Genomic DNA, 16914 nt, shown 5'->3' with positions numbered 1-16914 from the left:
CGGCGGCGCCCCCGGCCCCGGGGGCAGCGGCGCGGGCGGGGCGGCGAACAGCGCCCCCTGGCGGTGGGGGGTGGGGGGGGCGAAGGCGGTGTTCTCAGTTCGGGGCGGGGGGCAGCGCGCCGCCCCCACCGCCCGGCGGAACCGGAGCGCCGTGGGTTCGGGTCCCGGTGCTCCCGGAGCGGGGCTCGCTCCGTGTGTGTGGGGGGGGGGGGGTCCTCGGGGCAGGGGGAGCCCCGCAGGCGGTCGGGAGGAACCGAGGGAGGGTCTGCATCGCTCACACTGTCACAGCCCCGCTCCGAGGGGGTGTTTTCTGTCTGCTGAGGTAGGCCTGGAGCCGGGTTGGGGGGTCTCCGCCTTTCAGACGGAACCCCGGACCCCCACTTTGGGGGCACGGAGACCCACGGAGGCGAAGCGGGAGCTGCAGGGCCGTGTGTCAGCGGTTCTGTTCCCCGTGGGTGCGAATTGCCGCACGTCCCGATGCTCCGTGGCTGCTGCCTCTGCAAAGCCCGTCCTTAGGAATTAGCGGCGTAACGAGCGGTCTGCCGAACATCAGAGCCCTTTGCTGCTCGAGATCCGCGCCTGTCGCAGCTCTCCCTTGTGCTTCTGCTCCCACCTGCTCGTCTCAACGTTTTCGTTTCTCTTCCAACCGCTTCAGGAACGTTTACGAGCCTGTTTGTGGCTGAGCGAGGGAATGAGTGCCGTTGGATGTGCAGTAAAAGCTCTCCGTTCGGTGCTCGGGGTCAGGGCAGGGCCGGTGTTTGTTTCACCGTGGTGCTGCTGCTGGGCAGAGGGAAAACAAAGGCACGCGGCTGCAGCAGTGCGAGGCCGGGGCTGTGCTGAGCATCTGCTGAGTGTTGGGATGCTGAGCTGCGAGCACAGCGAGGAAGGTTTGGAGGGGTTTGCAGCTGTGGAGTTGTCTCGGTCCTCCAGTGTGCCTGTGTAGCTCCATCTCCTGTGGTTTTTGCCTTTCGGTGGCTGGGGCTCGTACGTGAAGTCCGCGGTGGTCCTTCCCTTTTCTCTCAGGTCCTTCTGCAGGATGGGATGTCTGTAAGTCACAGTGCTCGCCTGCTTGCTTCCACATCTGAGTGTTTCTCATCCAGGATTTGCAAACACAAACCCCCTCTCATTTTCAAGAACCCGATACTGAGGAAGGGACCCAAGATGAATGAGTTGTGTGAGGATTCTGGGTACTGAAGTGGTGGAAACACTGATCGAGCAGCGGAGTAAAATGTCTCCTTTGTCGACTTCTTCTGAATTCCATGATTTCATCTGTGTTTAAAATGCTGCATAAAAGCAGAGAGGGGTTAAGCACAACTTTGCTGTTTGCTGTCGTTTTCGTTTGGCAGCCAGCACTTCGCTGTCACTTTGAAAACGCGTTACTCAGTGTGTGGAAGCAGCCCAGAATTTCTGTTGCTTTTTCATTATTAGTAATTGTCTTCTTGTGCTGTTTACCCTCTTGTCTCTCTTATTGTTAGTTACTGGTCGCAGCAGAGGCAGGAAACTACTGTTCCACCATTTCTTGTGCATACCCGTGCTGTTTCTGGGCTTGCTTTCTCACTTGGGAACCTAGCACCCATTTAACCATCGAGTCCATCTGAGATTTGTGCATTGCAACGCTTCCTTCTCATCCGAGACAAGACAGAGTGCAATATGAACTCCTTTATTTTCATCCATTGCCACTCGGGTGGTAAAAAATATGTACGTCTCCAGATTTGTTTGAGAATGAAATGATGATGGTTTCCAGAGGTGCTCAGGAGCAGCAGTGCTGGCTTTCAGCTGCCCGGTGCAGTGTGCATTCCAGCTTTTCTGCAGCCACACAGCTTGTGAGGAGCCCCGCAGGTGGGTGGCTGATGGAAGCACTGGATCTGCTTAATTGTCTTGTGAGTGGGACCTTGGTGTTTATAATCCAGAGATTTCTGCGAGTCCCATAGTAACTAAGTGGGTGAGAAGAGGGGGTGTTTGTTCTGTGTGACTCCTGTATTTTGCTGGTGGTTCTGTTCCCTCATTTTTTCTTCTTCTTTTTTAAATGCAAAGCATGAAATTTCAGTGCTGCTCTGATTTCTGAGCTGTTTACCAGGGCCTGCTCTCCATGCTGTTGTAGCTCAGCGTGGGGATGCTCGCTGCTGTGTGTGTGTTCCCTCAGCCAGAGCTGCTGCTGCCATCTGAAGTTGCAGCTGATAAGGCAGTGCCATGCAAGATGACACAGATAGCGCTGAGCTCCTCACATCTCATCTGAAGAGCCATACGTTAAAGCATTTAAGTTTTTAAAACTTCTCACCTGCGTTTTAAAGGTAGTTCATGTTCAGCTGGAAATGCTCTCTTGAGTTTCCAGGGCTGTTTATTTATTCGTGTATCATATATATTGTTGGAGGCACTTAGCTCTATGGGATTCGGGCTGGAGCTGTGTTTGAGCTCCCTGTCACGGATTTTGCAGCTCTGCCTCCTAAAGGAGCCCCCCCCTGAGCCTCCCAGCTCCACAAACTGCTGCAGGGCTGGGCTGCTCCCGCTGATGCTGCAGTGAAAGTGGGGAGGAAAGGTAAGCAGGTGAACCATGGCATGCTGCAGACTTCCAGCGCTGCCTGCGGGCTGTCCACGCACACGGACAGTGTATGGGAAGTGTGTGAGCTGCTGCTCACCACTGTCCTCAGGAGAGCACCTCTGGTGACAGCCACTGCTCCTCGGTGGCACAGCATTTGTCTTCTTCAATCAGCAGTGCTAATCTCTAGTTTAAAAAATGGTGAACACTAATGGTGAGGACAGTGTCGCAGTGATTCCCGATAATAGTCTGATACAAAAGAAATTCTGATGGCAGAATGGCACTTCTATGCGAGTGAAAGGTGTGAAAGAAGTGCATCGGATTCAGGACTCGGCCCTCGGAGCCGGGGCTGGGTGCTGCCAGCTGCAGGTGGCTTTGTTCCTGGCAATAGGGAGCTCCTCCTGTGCAGCAGTGCTGCTTTGGATGTGGCTCTGCCTGCTGCCCTGCTCCGTTACTTCCCAGCTGGAGGGCTCGCATGTTTCCAGGCCCAGAAGTGGGTCGGGGAGCAGTGGGTCCCAAACTGCCCTGCTCGTCTGCACCTGGCCCTGGGCTGCACGGGCTGAAGCAGCAGCACAGTGCTGGGGGCCTGGGAGACTTCACGCCAGGGAGAGTTGGTGTGAGTGTAAGGATGAGCTCTGGCAGGGGCACAAAGGATCTCTGTTCCTGTGCAGCACTCTGCCCTCCTTCCTCGGCCTGAGCTGTCCAAGGTAAACAGCGCAAGCCGCAGCTGATAGCTGTGCTGCAGAGCTCAGCCCTGGCTCAGCAGGGCAGCCTTTCTGCTTGGGAGCCCGCTCAGGTCTTCCTTGTGTTGTTTTTCTAAGGACACAGTGACTGTTTTTGTGCTTCCAGCCACGCGTTTCTCGAAGTTAGTCCTTCGGTGAGAGCAGAGTTCTGTGCAGCCAGCTCCTCACCCCTTCGAGGGCTTTTCTCCCTGCTGGCACAGAGGTGAGCTGTGCTGGCAGCTCAGATGCTGACAGCTTTCAGGGGCAGGCACCCCTTTCTTTCCGTCCTCACGTTGTGCTGGTGACTTTGACTTACAGCTGCAGGTGCCAGAGCTACAAACGTGCTGCAGACAGCTGTCAGTCCACGTAAGGAGCTGATTCCTTCTTAACCTGAATGATGTGCTGGCATTAATTCAGGAAATTACCCGGCACTTCTGGGCGCTCTGTGGCAGCAGTAACGAGATGCTAATTGTGCAAAAAGTGGACGTCTTCTCTGTCGTGGTCAGTGGGGATTTCCACAAGTTGGCTTAAAGGCGTAATGTTTGTCGTGGTTTCCTTTTCTTTAATTGCTCAGGAGTGTTTTCTTGGGCTGAACAGTCTCCATAAAGGCATTGATCAGCCCCTAATGGTCCTTTCCATCACTACTCTGTGCCTGATATGCGATCTGCATCCCCCAGCAAACGGGATGCTGCAGCTTAAGGAAAGCAGCTTTTCCTTCTTGAAGGCAGCACTGCTGGTTGTGATGGCTGCTGTCTGCTGGCCTTGCTGTGAAGGTGCTGGTGGAGCTGTTGCTTTGGAGCTGGGGCTGTGTGGCTGCTGGCAGGGCTGGAGGAAGCAGGAAGATGTTTGTATGAACATCAGCTCGCAGCCATGTGCATTGTGAGGCAGCAAGGAGTTGTGGCCTCAGTGCTGCTTCCCTTTGTTTTCCTGTTGGCCTAAACTATGTGCATTTCCATGCAGACACGTGGCCCCAAAGGCTTCCATATAAACTCGAGGTGGCAGCCAAGCTGTAAGTATTTATGAGCTCGTTAGCTAAGATTTGCGTATCTGATGGTGCATAGGAGTTCAAGTTTAAAACGATGCTTCGATTTGTCCTCCGTGCTTTGCATAGGATGTTCAGTGCTGTGTAAGTGATATCTGGGGATGAGATTTCTGCCGAGCTCTCCTCTGGTGCTCTTTGGGCCACGTGAGCTTTGCAGGAGCTCCTGTTTGTCCATGGGAGCTCTGTGGTGTGAGCTCACGGCCACTTCATATCGCTGTAACGGAGTGTTGGTGGCAGTCGTGTTCTGCACATCATCCCCTAGGGACTGCACCCGTGTGCCACACTGCACACTCAGAGTCCTCATGCAGGATTAAAGGGGGAAAACGAGAGGGAAAGGGGAAGACTGTGATTGTTGACCACGTTGAGTTCTCACCTGTTTCCTTTCCTTGCAGGAGTGCGTAGGTCGCGTTCGTGGCTGTCGTGGTGCTGCTGGGCTTTCCCCTGTTCCTCTGCACCCAGCCATCGTCCTCCTTGCAGTCCTCCACCCCCAGCCCTGCCAGGCCCTGCTCCCCTCAGCTCCGTGCCATTTTTCCACGAGGGCAGAGGAGAGCAAAACTCATTGGGTGCAATCTGCCGGCCTGCTCGGATTCACGTGTCCCGCGGATTTCTCACTGTAATCAGGTTTCTCACTTCTGCACTGGAACAATTGCCTCGTTGGGAGCATTTCGCATTCAGAGAACGTTGCTTTAATTAATGGCAGCTGGTTGTAATGCTCCTGGAGCAGTCAGCTGCAGCAGGCGGGCTCGTGGTCGCACGTGCTGGGAGCAGCACGAGGGATGGGTGCAGGTAACCGTGCCGTGCAGCTGCAGTGCTGAGAGGATGGGGAGGTGGCATCTTTGCACCTGCTGAAGGCAGTGCTGGCACAGCTGCACGTGCACGTCCTGCAGTGCTGTGCTGGGAGCTGGGCGTGCTCCTGGGAGCTGCTCCCCTTCCCTGCCCGGCGTTCACACGTCGCGGGGGGTTACGTAACTGAATTGTCAGCCTTCTGCTAAAAATAAAAAACGGAGCATAAAAGCTATTTTTATCTTGCTTAATGAGGGCATCTCCGCTGCTATTTTGTCTTTCTGAGGTATTTCAATGGGGGGGGGGGGGGCGGCGTGGGGACGTTTTTGTTTTAGTGGGCATTCCTTCTGTGGGGTTTTGCCCATCCAGCAGCGGGTGCTCATGTTGCCCCACTCCAAGCAGTGCTGTTAGCAAGTAACAACCATCAGGGCAAGAATCAGACCTTGATTGTGCTGTGTTGGGAAAGCGAGGGATTTCCTGCTATCAGAACATCAGTGAGCTTCATGTGCATGTCCTCTCCGAAGCGCTGCGCCCAATTAGCAGCGACGTGCCTGCCTTTCTGCTGCTGAAAGCCTCTCACATCAGCAGGGCGGTGCTTTCGGGACTGCCATGGGATCTGGTTTGTTTTTAAAAGCAGTGCAAATCAGGTTTGGTTCACATTGTAGCTCAGCTTGGCTCCCTGCCCGGTGATAGAGCAGAGCTCTGAAGAACAGTCACTATTTTAAGGCGCGAGTTGTGCTGTATCCTGTTTTTCCTTGCGACTCGGTTGTGACTGTTAAGTCTCAAACAGCAAACCTTTGTTCTGCAGCGATAGCAAAGTGTTCCTCCAGCACGGAGTGACAGCCTGTGTGCTGAATCCAATCACTGCCATGATTCAGGCTCTGAGCTTTGCTCGTGGGGGATCTTTGCCCGCAGCCCCGTGCTGCCTGGTCTGGGGGAGGCAGCTGAGTGCAGATAACGTGTAAAGAGGTTCTGCTGGTGTCAAAAGCAGCAGTCACAAATAAAAGCCAAAGTTCAGCATTGCGTGCTGCCTCCCTCCCTCTCCCCCAGCTCTTTTTGTCTTCCTGCAGCGGATAAGCGCTCTGTTTTGGTCTCTTTGGATTTACAGGAAGAAGGGTTTTTGGCCTGGAGCGTACTGTGGATTTGGGGTGGTTTATAAATAGTAATTGTATACGAGGAGGTGAGATCTTTTCGCTTTCACACGAACTCTAGAAGACACCTGGGGATGGGGGTCTGGGGATGGGTGTAATTTTTATAGCCCCGTTTCCTCCACGTTTTAGAGCTGAGGCAATCTGGGGAGTTGGTTTCAGCCCGTGAAGGAGAATCTAATGGTGCCTTGGAATTTGTAGATGACTCATAACAGGACAAAACAATCCAGTTAAGTGATTTGAGGTCTTAAATAATCTCTTCAACAGGAAGGTGAAGAAAACATCATGAACTCATGAGTAATAATTGGCTCTCTTGGAGCGCTAAAAGTGCAGCGATTGCTCGTTGGCAGGGACTCAAGTGATCCCTGCTTAAGCTTTGCTGATCAGTATATATTTCATCTCTTATGAATGAAATTTATTTAACTGGATTATAATGCTTTTAGCGGAGCAGTGTCACGGTTACCAGTTGGGAGAAGTTTGTTTCAGGTCGGTGTGCAGCAGTGATGCTTTGCACCTGAGCCGTGGGGCTGGCTCTGCCTCGCCTTCTCCCCACTCTAACTGCAAAAGTGAAATGATTTCACAAATATTTGTACCGTTTTTCTTTGGGGATCGCCGTCCTCATGCGGCTCGCGTTGTCAAGGGGAAGTAGGGGTAAGAAGTTCTCATCTCCTTTCTCCTTTCCAAAGCACAGTGTCATTCAGGACAGCCTGAGCGAGTGGAAGTTTCTCTGCAGGCAGGAGGGAGCCGTGCTGGTGCTCCTGTACAAGAGACCTCGGCTTACTGGTAAGCAGCTGGAATTGCAGCCTCACGTAAGTCCCAGGGAATCAGGTGTTTAACATCAGAAGTCAGCTAGCTTGCTGTCCCCTATCCTCTAACTAGGTGATTACATTACGGCAGAAATCCACGTTTTGTGCTTTCCAGTTTGATTTATGGGGAGGGCTCCCGGGGAGGGGCAGAGTTCTGCCTCCCCTTGCATCCCCGCAGACCCCCATGCTGTGAATCCCTTTGGTTCTGGTGCTCTGCATCCCATTGTTAAAGTCTCTACGAAGGGAAAACCATCAGCCCTTGGACGTGTGTTAGTGAACCACAGCCATCTGCAGCTCAGAGCAGTGCTGAGGCTGCAGTGCTTTGCTGCCAGCGGGGTTTGTTGTGGAGCAAACACAGCTCTTGTGTGGCTGCTGAATTCCGGTGTATTGCGACAGATTCTCATTCCTTAAAAAAAAGGAAAAAAGAAATATTTTTTGCTCGAGTTCGTATTGCTGGCTGCGGTCGGGCTGGCCTGCGGAGTTGTTTGTGTCCCAAAACGTCAGTGTGATAATGGAGCAAATATTTGCAAGTGACTGAAGTGACAGTTCTGGTGATGGAGGAGCACGCAGTGATGTGGCAGTTCGGAAGCCTGGGTTCAGGTCCGGTTCATCCCATACGTCCGGATGATCTCGTGGTAGTTTTCACTTAGTTTCTAGTAGACGTTTGGCTTCCTGTTCTGGCCTGGTAGTACTCTGCTCTGCAGTATCTGTTGCACCAGGACGGTAACAGCGTCGTAAGGCCAAATGTGATTGGCAGCAGCAACAAGGGAAACTTCTGCTCCGCTTGTCCGCACTTGTCTGTTCCCAGCCAGTGTGAAAATCTTCACTTTCATGACAAGAAAAACATACTAACATTCAAAAAACCCATTGCAAAACGTTGTGTTATAATGATGGAATATTTTAAATCCCAAGTGGCCCAGACAGAGCAGCTGCTATCACTGCGGATTATACCTTTCCTCTGCACTTCAGACTTCATTTCCTTTACCAGTCTTCCTGGGAGGAACAGCTGTGCATTTGGATCCTCTGCTGCTGTTGGATCGGTACTTGAAACTGCAGGAAATAAGTTGCTTTCAAGAGCTGGCTCGCTGCAGTTTCTTCCTGATTGTGACAGCCCAAAGGAGAAGGAATTGTGAGGGATTCTCTTTTTCGTTAACAGACTCATCTGTGGATGCTGTCTCCATCAGCCAGGAGGAGTTGTGAGGCAGCTGGCCGTGCTTTTTCTGTCCTCTGTGTGCAGGTTTGCTTTTCGTGGCTGCCACAAATGGTTGATTATTCAGGAGTAACAGAACAGCATCCCTGGCTTTGCAGCCGAGCACACTGAGTGTGTTCTGGTTTTGGGAAGAGCACAGCTTTCAGAGCTCCCTTCCTGTGTCTGCAGCACTGGTTGGGGCTGTGCAGTGCTGGGTGGTTGCATTAGCTCCGTGGCCAGGCCGTCTTCTGGGGAATCAGTGTCTCTGATCAGAGAATTTCGACTGTAGTTTCCTGGCACTGTGTCCTTACATTGGGTGGAGCGGCGTTGGGTGATGAGTTCGGTGTGAAAGGAGTGGTTGGAGGTGGTGTGCTTTCTTCCCCTTGCCTACCAGGACATGCTGTGAGTTAAGGAGAAACTCCCATCCCGTGTGTGCTCCTGTGCTGTTGTGCTCAGATGTATCGGTGATACTGTCTGATCTCCTGCTGCTGGGGTTATCCTCCTCCTATGGGAAGGTGGCTAGGATGCAAGTGCATCAGCATAAGAGCAGTGGGTGTTCTGAATGCCCGGAGTGCACACGTGGCTGCCCCAGGAGGGAGGGAGCACCCAGCAGCAGGCTGCAGTGTCAGGAGTGCTTTACACACAGCACAGCTCCAGGAGAGCTCTGTGAAAGGTTTTGATTGCTCCTGTGCTGTCGTGGGGACTGTGGTGGCAGAGGGAGGACAAATCCCTGCTGCTCTTATGGATCTGTTGCCTCGTTGTTTTCATACCTTTCAGCTTCCAGGAGAGCAGAGATGAGCTTCGCTCAGATGTCAGCGTTCCCTGCTATGCAGCCCTGAAGCACAGTGTGCAGTTGGGCTGCTCGGCCGGGTTGCTCAGGTACCAAAGTTGCCCTTTTGTGCTCTCAAGCTCTTCTCCCCCAGTTCCCTCCTGCTCTGAGCAGCTCATCCAGCGGAGGGGTGAGCGAGTCAAGTTCAGGTTAGCACAGATGCTCTATTTCCTACCGGTTCAGCTGCTGTGCTGAGGCCATGGGAGCTGTGCTGCAGGAGCAGGAGGGCTGCACGGCTCCCTGGAAGCTGCCTGCCTTGCACAGCCACCTCTGCTGAAACGTGGCCACCAGTTTTTCCCTCCCTTGGCATATCAGGCTTCTCTTATCGATTGCTGAGTCCTTCCTTATTCGATTAAATCAATGCTAGGCGACTTTCTTGAAGGGTCACTTCAAATGAGCAGTTACCCCCAATGCACATTCGTTCAGTTTATGGAATGAGTTTCAGAATGTGAAAGAAAAGTGGTGAACTCGAGGGAGGAGCCAGAGTCCTTGGGGGCAGAGCACTCCGTGAACCACAGGGCACAAACGTAAAGGATGTCTTCATTTAATAGCTGGATGGCTAATTGTGTGATCCTGAATGGCTGTGACCCCACCGAGTCTACGTGCAGTAACTGTAAGTCGTGAAGCAGACGTTAACTGATGTTCCTTTTTAAGACTGTTTGCTTTTCTTATCAACACGAGGATTGTGAATGGGAAGAAATCTCCCTTTGAAGAAAATACTTCCACCGGGATTCCTCCGCGGTGCTGACTTTGTCTGGAGGGTTTGTGCAACTGAATGTTTAATTTCACGCTGCACAAGGAAGCCACGTTGGTGGTTCTGGAGTCTCTCCCTTCTGCTGTCTCACAGGTTTGTCCCTGTGTGCCCTGGGAAGGCCACTGCTGTGGGTGAGGGCCCTCATCTCCTTCCTGCAGCCGTGGCGAGCTTGGAGCAGATGGGAACAGCACCATTCACCCATAATAGGGTCTCTAAAACTTCGAGTTAATCCTTTAAACATAACTTAATTTCCAGTGAGGACACAGTAGCACGTTTCTAACTGGCATCTGCGCTTGCTTTGCTGCTGGTCAGGGCTGGCAGCTCCCCTTTAAAGGGGAGAGCTGAAATTTGTAAGAAAGCTTCGAATGGAAACTGCAAACCGGCAACGGAGCGGTTATCGTGAGATCTGACTTCCTGTACTCATCAGATAGCTTTATTTTTTTGGTCGGAAGGACACTCCACCCTTTTATTGCCCTTATGGGAATCAAATCTTCGTGTGTAAAAAAGGGGCATTGTGTGGGATGTGCTGCTGGTGGGTTTTGATCCTCTGCGTTCTGGAGTCAGATTTGCCCCTCGGTGACAGCTGAGCTCTGCACTCAGCTTTGTCATTTGCCCCAAACTTTACTTATTTATACCTTCTAGGAGGAATTTAGAGATGGTGATGTGTGCTGCGCTGTAACAAATGCTCCCTTTGATTCCCCTCTGCGTGTTTCTGGACACATAGAAAGGCAGTAGGAAAACTGGATGTGCTTTTGGGGTCGTGGTGCCCTCCTTGTTTTCCTTTCCCCTGCATAACTCGAGGCTCTGTGCACACACAGCTGTAGACACAGCAAACTTCAGCCCCATTTCAACAGAAGCACTGAGCTGGTTCGTATCGACGCGTTCCTATAACAGCTGATATCTGGGAGAGCACTGCATCATTAGTGATGGGAGCAGGTCCCTGCTTGTGTTAAATGTCATCGTTTGGAGCCTGGGAGCATCACTTGGTGTTACATTGCTGCGAGCTGAGCTAGCAGTGTTGTTGCTTGCAGGTTGCAGGAGAGCTGTCCTGCTCCTCTGGGCTGCAGTGGTGCTGGGGGAGAGCAAAGCGTTAAAGGGCATGAAGCAACCCCCCCCAGCCCAGCACGTCTTACAGGAGGTTCCTTAGGAGAGCACCTGTTGGAGCACTTAGTTCACGTTTGGCACCAGTCCCAAGCAAGCCTTTTTTTTTTTTTAACAAAAACATATGTACGGAGCAGGCAAAAAGCACAGCTCGTTCTGATGCAGTGCCTTGGCAGCTCTGTGCTGGGGCTGCAACGCTGTGCTGCTGTTGGTGGCAGAGGGTCTGTGCCTTTTGGATGGGGTCTCTGAGCTGCCTGGTCTCAGGTGTTCCTGTTTGGACCCCGAAGCACAACGTTCCCATCACAGTCAGCACTGCTCAGCCCCACTGCTGCCATTACTGCTCTGGCCTCGCTGGAAACATCTCTGCTCCACCTCAGAGGTGAAGCTGTAGGGCTTTAAGAGAGGGTAAAGAAACAAAACACGTGTAAACATCCAGTTTGGGTGATGCCTTTGTTTTGTGGTGCTTTTCCAAACGTTGCTCTTCAGAATTCTGGCGTTGCAAGGCGAAGGCTTTAGGATCTCTTTTGAGTGGAACTAAACCACATTTGTTGATGTACACACTGCGGTGCCTTGGCAACCACGCTGCACCTAGTCCAAGAGCCGAACGTTCAGTCTTTAAACAATTCCTTGCTACCCATCTAGGAGTGTTCTTGCATCTCAGAGTGCAGTAGCAGCTAGTTGACAACAGTGAGGAACGACATAGCTGATAAAAATCCGTGCTGCTCTGGAGTGGGAGGAGAGGCACTTTATGTGAGCACAGCTGCGAGCTGCAGCTCCTCGCCTCGAACCGTGCATCCCAGGGGGTGGGAGTGGTGCTGCAAATTCTGCTGCATCGGTGTAAATTTGGGCTTCAGTGGCAGCACGGTGTTACACGGACAGCTGTCGAGTTGGGAACCACGCAGGGTTCAGTGAGAAATGATTCTGATGTTTGTTTTTGTTGGTGCCACGGAGCTAAAGCAGTGAAAAAGATCTCTAATGAAAGTCTGATAAAGAAATCCTGGCTCTCGCTAATGAGCTGCTGATGCAGCATGCTCCTGTGCAGAAGGTGGCAGCGAAAGGTCGGGTTTGAGTGGTGTAAGGGCTGTGTGCTTCAGTGGGGGTGTCCTTTGTTGGAGAGGCAATGTGATTGCTGACTCCACGGCTGATTTCCCCCCATCACCATCCACTGTCACACAGGCTCTGTGCAGCAGGTCGCCAGCTGTACGTTGTGGTATCCTCCGAGTTGAATCTGTGCTGTTGTGGGTGGTTTCCATCCTCGGTGATCAGTGTTAATTAAACAGCTGAAAACCAGCTCTGTTACCCTCACACTCTCTGCCTTGTTTTCTTTTAGTTACAGCTGCAGAAGACCCAATATTTGCAACTGGGACAGAGTCGTGGCCAGTACTATGGTGGGTCGCTGCCAAATGTGAATCAGATTGGAAACAGTGCCATGGATCTGCCCTTCCAGGTGAGTTTGTTTGGAGTGCTGCTCTCTTATTTGATGTATTTTGCTGATAGCTGCAGGTACAGAACACAGCACCATGGCCCCAGCATGCAACTACTGTAAAAATGATTTTTTTTTTTGTGGATGGAGCACAGTTGTGTGTGGGACACAACTCTGGTGAGAGATACAGCTCTGCTGCCCTTGGTTGTGATGTTTGTAGGGGTGTACCAGCTGCTGCTGTGATACTGGGAGCAGGAGAGCAGGGTTTGTACAGGCATCCTGCTGTGTGTGTTAGAAGATGATGTGCAGTGGATAGCATTAGACATTGGTACTTCTGGGACTCCTGGTTTCTGCGTTTAATTGGCCTAGGGTGCTCAAGGTAATCAAAAATGGTGTGTTAGTTCACCTTGTTTGAGTAGTAACACCTTCTACCGTGCAAGGATGTGGTGAGAAATAAATGCTGTAGCTTGTGGCTTTCTGATGGAGGCTGGCTTCACGAGGAGTCACTGATGGCTTTTCTGAAGTCTGTGTGGGCAGCTGAGGTCGGGGGTGTGCTTCAGAGCTTAAATCTTGCACACAAGGAGAGGCACGTGGCCACTTCAGTGCAGTGCCAAGCAGGGGTGCAGCTCCTAACACAGCAAACCTCTGCAGTCCGTAGTGCTAAGGCCTGCAGGGGGAGGCTCAGGGCTGCAGGTTCCCTCCTGCAGAGTACTCCAGCACTTCTGTCCTTGCTGCAGGACAGCTCTTACATAGGATCATTCCATCCTGAAGCTAGCAGAGCTCTCCAGAGGAAGCATTCAAACATCTCTGAGCCTCGAGAAGAGGATGCAGAGACAGCTTTAGCCTCTGGGTTTTGATATGATTTTAGCACAAATAAAATCCAGAGTTGTTACTGTTCCTGATGCCGAACGGTGCATGGCAGCACGGTGAGGACACCTTGTGTCACCACATGCTCCCCAGGTTTTTGAGCTGAAATGCCATGAAGTCTGCAGAGATCCTGGTGCAGTGTGAGCAGGGAAGCCTGCGTGCCCTGCACGGCGTGGTGGTGTCTGAGCATCTTGCTTCTTTGCGTTTGCAGCACAACGGAGCTCTGGCTGAAGCCTTTGGAGCAGTTCCCGTCTCTTTGGTAAACAAGCATTTAGGTTTGTGCAAATACGTATTTAGGACTGGTGTACTGTTTGCCCAGGTAGATACGTATTTTAGCACATGTTACACTTTCCCTGGTATGCACAGTATTTATTTGATTCACAGTCCCGGCTCGGAAGGAGTTATGGTCTGTCACATAAATACAGGTGTTGCCATGCATCCCAGTTTGGAACATGCATAAGAATTCGTGTTGCAGCCTCCCTGGACTCACTGCGGTCTGTCATGCGATTCCTTCTGATTTATGGGGGATTCATTTGATGCAGATGGTGGTTTCTTTGGCACTGTCTTGGCCTGATTTAAGCAATCCCTGAGCATGTGCACTTAGCCTGCATGTTAAACTCCACTGGGAAGGGAGGAATGATTCCCCAGAGCGTGCTGCTTGTCCCCAGGGGGTGGGTGGTAGGGACTGCTCCTTGCTTTCCCCCTCTTCCACCTCGCTTCTTTTGATTTCTTCAGTCAATGCCTTGATAGATCTTAAAGGGACACTGTTGCTGCAGAGCACTGAGCTTTTTCCTTCCTGTCTGTGACTGTTTGGGCTTTTTCCTCTTGTTTTGTGGAGTTTGGGTTCTGGTCTCAAACCCAGGAGTACCTTTCAGGGAAGAGATGCAGTTCCAGTTGTTCCTCTCCTAAACAGAACTGAAGCTCCGATCTATTTTTCACCACCTTTTCCCATTTTCTAAAGCGAGTTAGGGGTTGGCTTGGGATTTTTGTGCCTGGAAAGCCAGCAGCATTGCCCCAAAGTTCTTTGCTAGGTTCATTGCAGCATCGGCCCTTGGGCAGCCAGGTGTTAGCACAGACACCGCATCCAACACTGACTGAGGTTGGGTATGTGTGTGGGGGGGAAAGCAGAGTTACAAATAGTAGGAGGGCGCTTAAAGGAGTTATTACAAGGAAAACAATTCGAAGTAAACACAAAACAAAGTTCTTTTTAGATGCAGTCATCCCAGCAACCTGAGCTGAGCGAAATAAAAGGAGCATGGAAAGCAGATGGCTGTGTGGCGTGGCTTGGCAGGGCAGGCAGGGCAGTGTGTTTGCCACGTGCAGTACCTGAATGCAGGAGGAAACGTTGGGTTTCCGAGCAGATGGTGTTGAGGGACTCAGCAAAGCTGTTGGCACTGGGGGGGGGAGGGCTGTGCAGCCCTTCCTGCAGAGGCCCACGCGTTGCTGGTGAAGTAGGGGCGCAGCTCGGCTGCTCCCCCCTCCCTGCACACACACACATGGGAAGGGCTTTTGAAATTAGAGCACTGCAGCTCGGCCTGGGAACTCATCTTCCCCGCCCTTCCTCGAGCATCCCGCTCCCTGAGCAGGAGCTGAGGGCAGGAGCTCTGCAGGACAGAGGTGTGCTAAGGTTGAGGGGGAATCCATCCACCTTGGTTCACTGCGTGTCCTGAACAAGGTAACAGCCGCCCTGGAGATGCTGAGGGCTGTAACTTTTTCCAGACAGAGGAGGAAGGAAACTTGCTTTCATTTTTTCCTTTTTCACCTTAATTTTGTCAGTGTCCCCTCAAAATAACTGTACCGAAATGAGAGGTGAGAGGAAGTCCCGTGAGAGTTAGGATCTCTGCGTGTCTTCGTCCTGCATCTTCTCCCGCCCTCGTTCTTCCAGGCCTGGTGGTCAGCATGTTCCTTCTGGATGCATGCTGCATGCTGCTCCGAGGAATGTATGCAGTGGTGGCAGGCTGCTGTCGCTGCAGTCGGGGTTTCAGAGATGCAAAGGTTGCAGAGCAGTGCTGATGGATGCGGGGCAGACCCTGCACAGTCTGCCTCTGCTCGTCTCATCTCTGCTGAGTCGGCCTCGGTCACTGCTTTCCATGGCTGTGGTGAAAATGGAGGAAAATTGTCCCTTTCTCTCCTGGGTTTTATTGCTTAACATAATAGAGCCTTTAGTACGACGTAAACGAGTTCCGGGCGGATGGCTCGTGGGTGTATTTTTCTGCTCATGACCTCACACATCTCTCTCAGACTCCTTTTCAGTCATCTGGGCTGGACACGAGCAGAACAACCCGGCACCATGGTCTGGTGGACCGAGTGTATCGGGACAGGAACCGCCTGGGATCGCCGCACCGCCGCCCGCTCTCTGTGGACAAGCACGGAAGGCAAATATCCTTTACTTCGTGAGCCAGCACAGAGAGCCTCCCTTCCCACCAGGATCGCCAGCTCTTAGAGTCCACTTCTTCCTCCCCTCCTCACCTGTCAGCAGAGTTGCTGCCCATCCCCGTGCAGTTACTGCCATCTGCTTTTCCTGAGCCGTGATCCAGTGTGTCAGACCCCGCTGCTCTGAGAGCACGCTCCTCAGCTCTGAGTGTGGGAGCTGAAAGGGACTGAGGTCCTTTGATGGAAAAGACAAAGCAGTATTTGTGAAACCGAGTTTCCCTTCAAAACTGAGCAGCTCCAAACGCGAGAAGCTCAGTGTGCCTTTCATTGAGAGCCGATTCATCCGTTCCACATCTGCTCGGCGCTGTTTCTCGTTGCTGCTCGTGAAGATGAATTGGCTTTTTATTGCTGCCTGGCTTCACGTGTGCCACGGTCACACTGGCTCGGTGGGGTGGGGGGTGTGAGCAGGAGGAGGAGGGCTGCTGGCTGTTCGGGAGGCATTAAGTGCTCAGGAGGGGAAAAGGGCTACGATTGTCCCATTGCTTAATTGTTCCAACAAGCAAAATAATATCTCAGTTCTCAGAGTTCTTAAAGTCTTCACGTTCCCCATAGGGCTCTGCTTTGCGTGCCTCGTGTGAGCTTGGTGCTTCTGGCAGGGCGATGTGAATTCCTCCTTAGGAGGGGATCTCGTGTAGAGGAGTTGTTCCCCTTGACTCTGTGCATCACGTGGACAGCTGTCCGTATGGCACGGTGTACCTGTCGCCTCCGTCGGATACGAGCTGGAGAAGGTTGGTGGCACAGCAGTGTGCAGGAGCTGGGGTTTGGAGCACGTTCTGCAGCACTGATGCCCAACAGGGCCCCCTTGTTCTCCCCTGCAGCTGGTCGTGTGAACTGCTGTGATTCATGGGATGTGAAACCTGAATTCGTTTTTTCTAGCACGTTTATTCATTGAGATGACGGGCCTTTAAATTCAGGTGTCAGCTGCTGTGATCTTTTGCCCTCTCTGTGTTGCAGGAGCACTTTGCTTTCAGAGATTGCCATAACCAGAGGGTGTGTAAGAAGCTTTCAGCTCGAGCTGAGTTATTTGATCGGGCTCAATCTTAACAAAGCATATCAAATTATTTTCTGGCTGTGGCAAGCAGCTTTTCCTGTATCCCTCTCTATCCCATTATCGAAACAATTACTCTTCAACCTTGAACTAATTTATTCTGTAAATTGATTGTTTCACAAAGAAATTATGCTTGGTACTTACCAAAAATAGATTTTGTTTTTTTTTCAATGCAGAGTGATTGTGGATTTTCCTGAGTTGTTGGGTGTATCTGAGGTGGAGCATTATTCACT

General features: G+C 52.0%; 1 protein-coding gene across 2 annotated transcripts in view; it reads left to right on the top strand.

Annotated features, from left to right (window-relative positions):
* CRTC1 (CREB regulated transcription coactivator 1) overlaps positions 1-16914 on the top strand; it is a 28966-nt gene that overhangs the window by 329 nt on the left and 11723 nt on the right. For both annotated transcript variants that reach the window (XM_065748739.1, XM_065748740.1), the window contains exons 2-4: positions 12241-12357; positions 15442-15579; positions 16300-16361. In XM_065748739.1, the coding sequence (XP_065604811.1) occupies positions 12241-12357; positions 15442-15579; positions 16300-16361 (317 nt within the window). The remainder of the gene's footprint in view (positions 1-12240; positions 12358-15441; positions 15580-16299; positions 16362-16914) is intronic.

The sequence above is a fragment of the Cyrtonyx montezumae genome, unplaced genomic scaffold (genome assembly GCF_038088225.1).
Source record: "Cyrtonyx montezumae isolate F1298 unplaced genomic scaffold, pur_monq_1.0 scaffold_51, whole genome shotgun sequence".
Lineage (NCBI taxonomy): Eukaryota > Metazoa > Chordata > Aves > Galliformes > Odontophoridae > Cyrtonyx > Cyrtonyx montezumae.
This window is presented reverse-complemented; position numbering and strand designations above follow the sequence as displayed.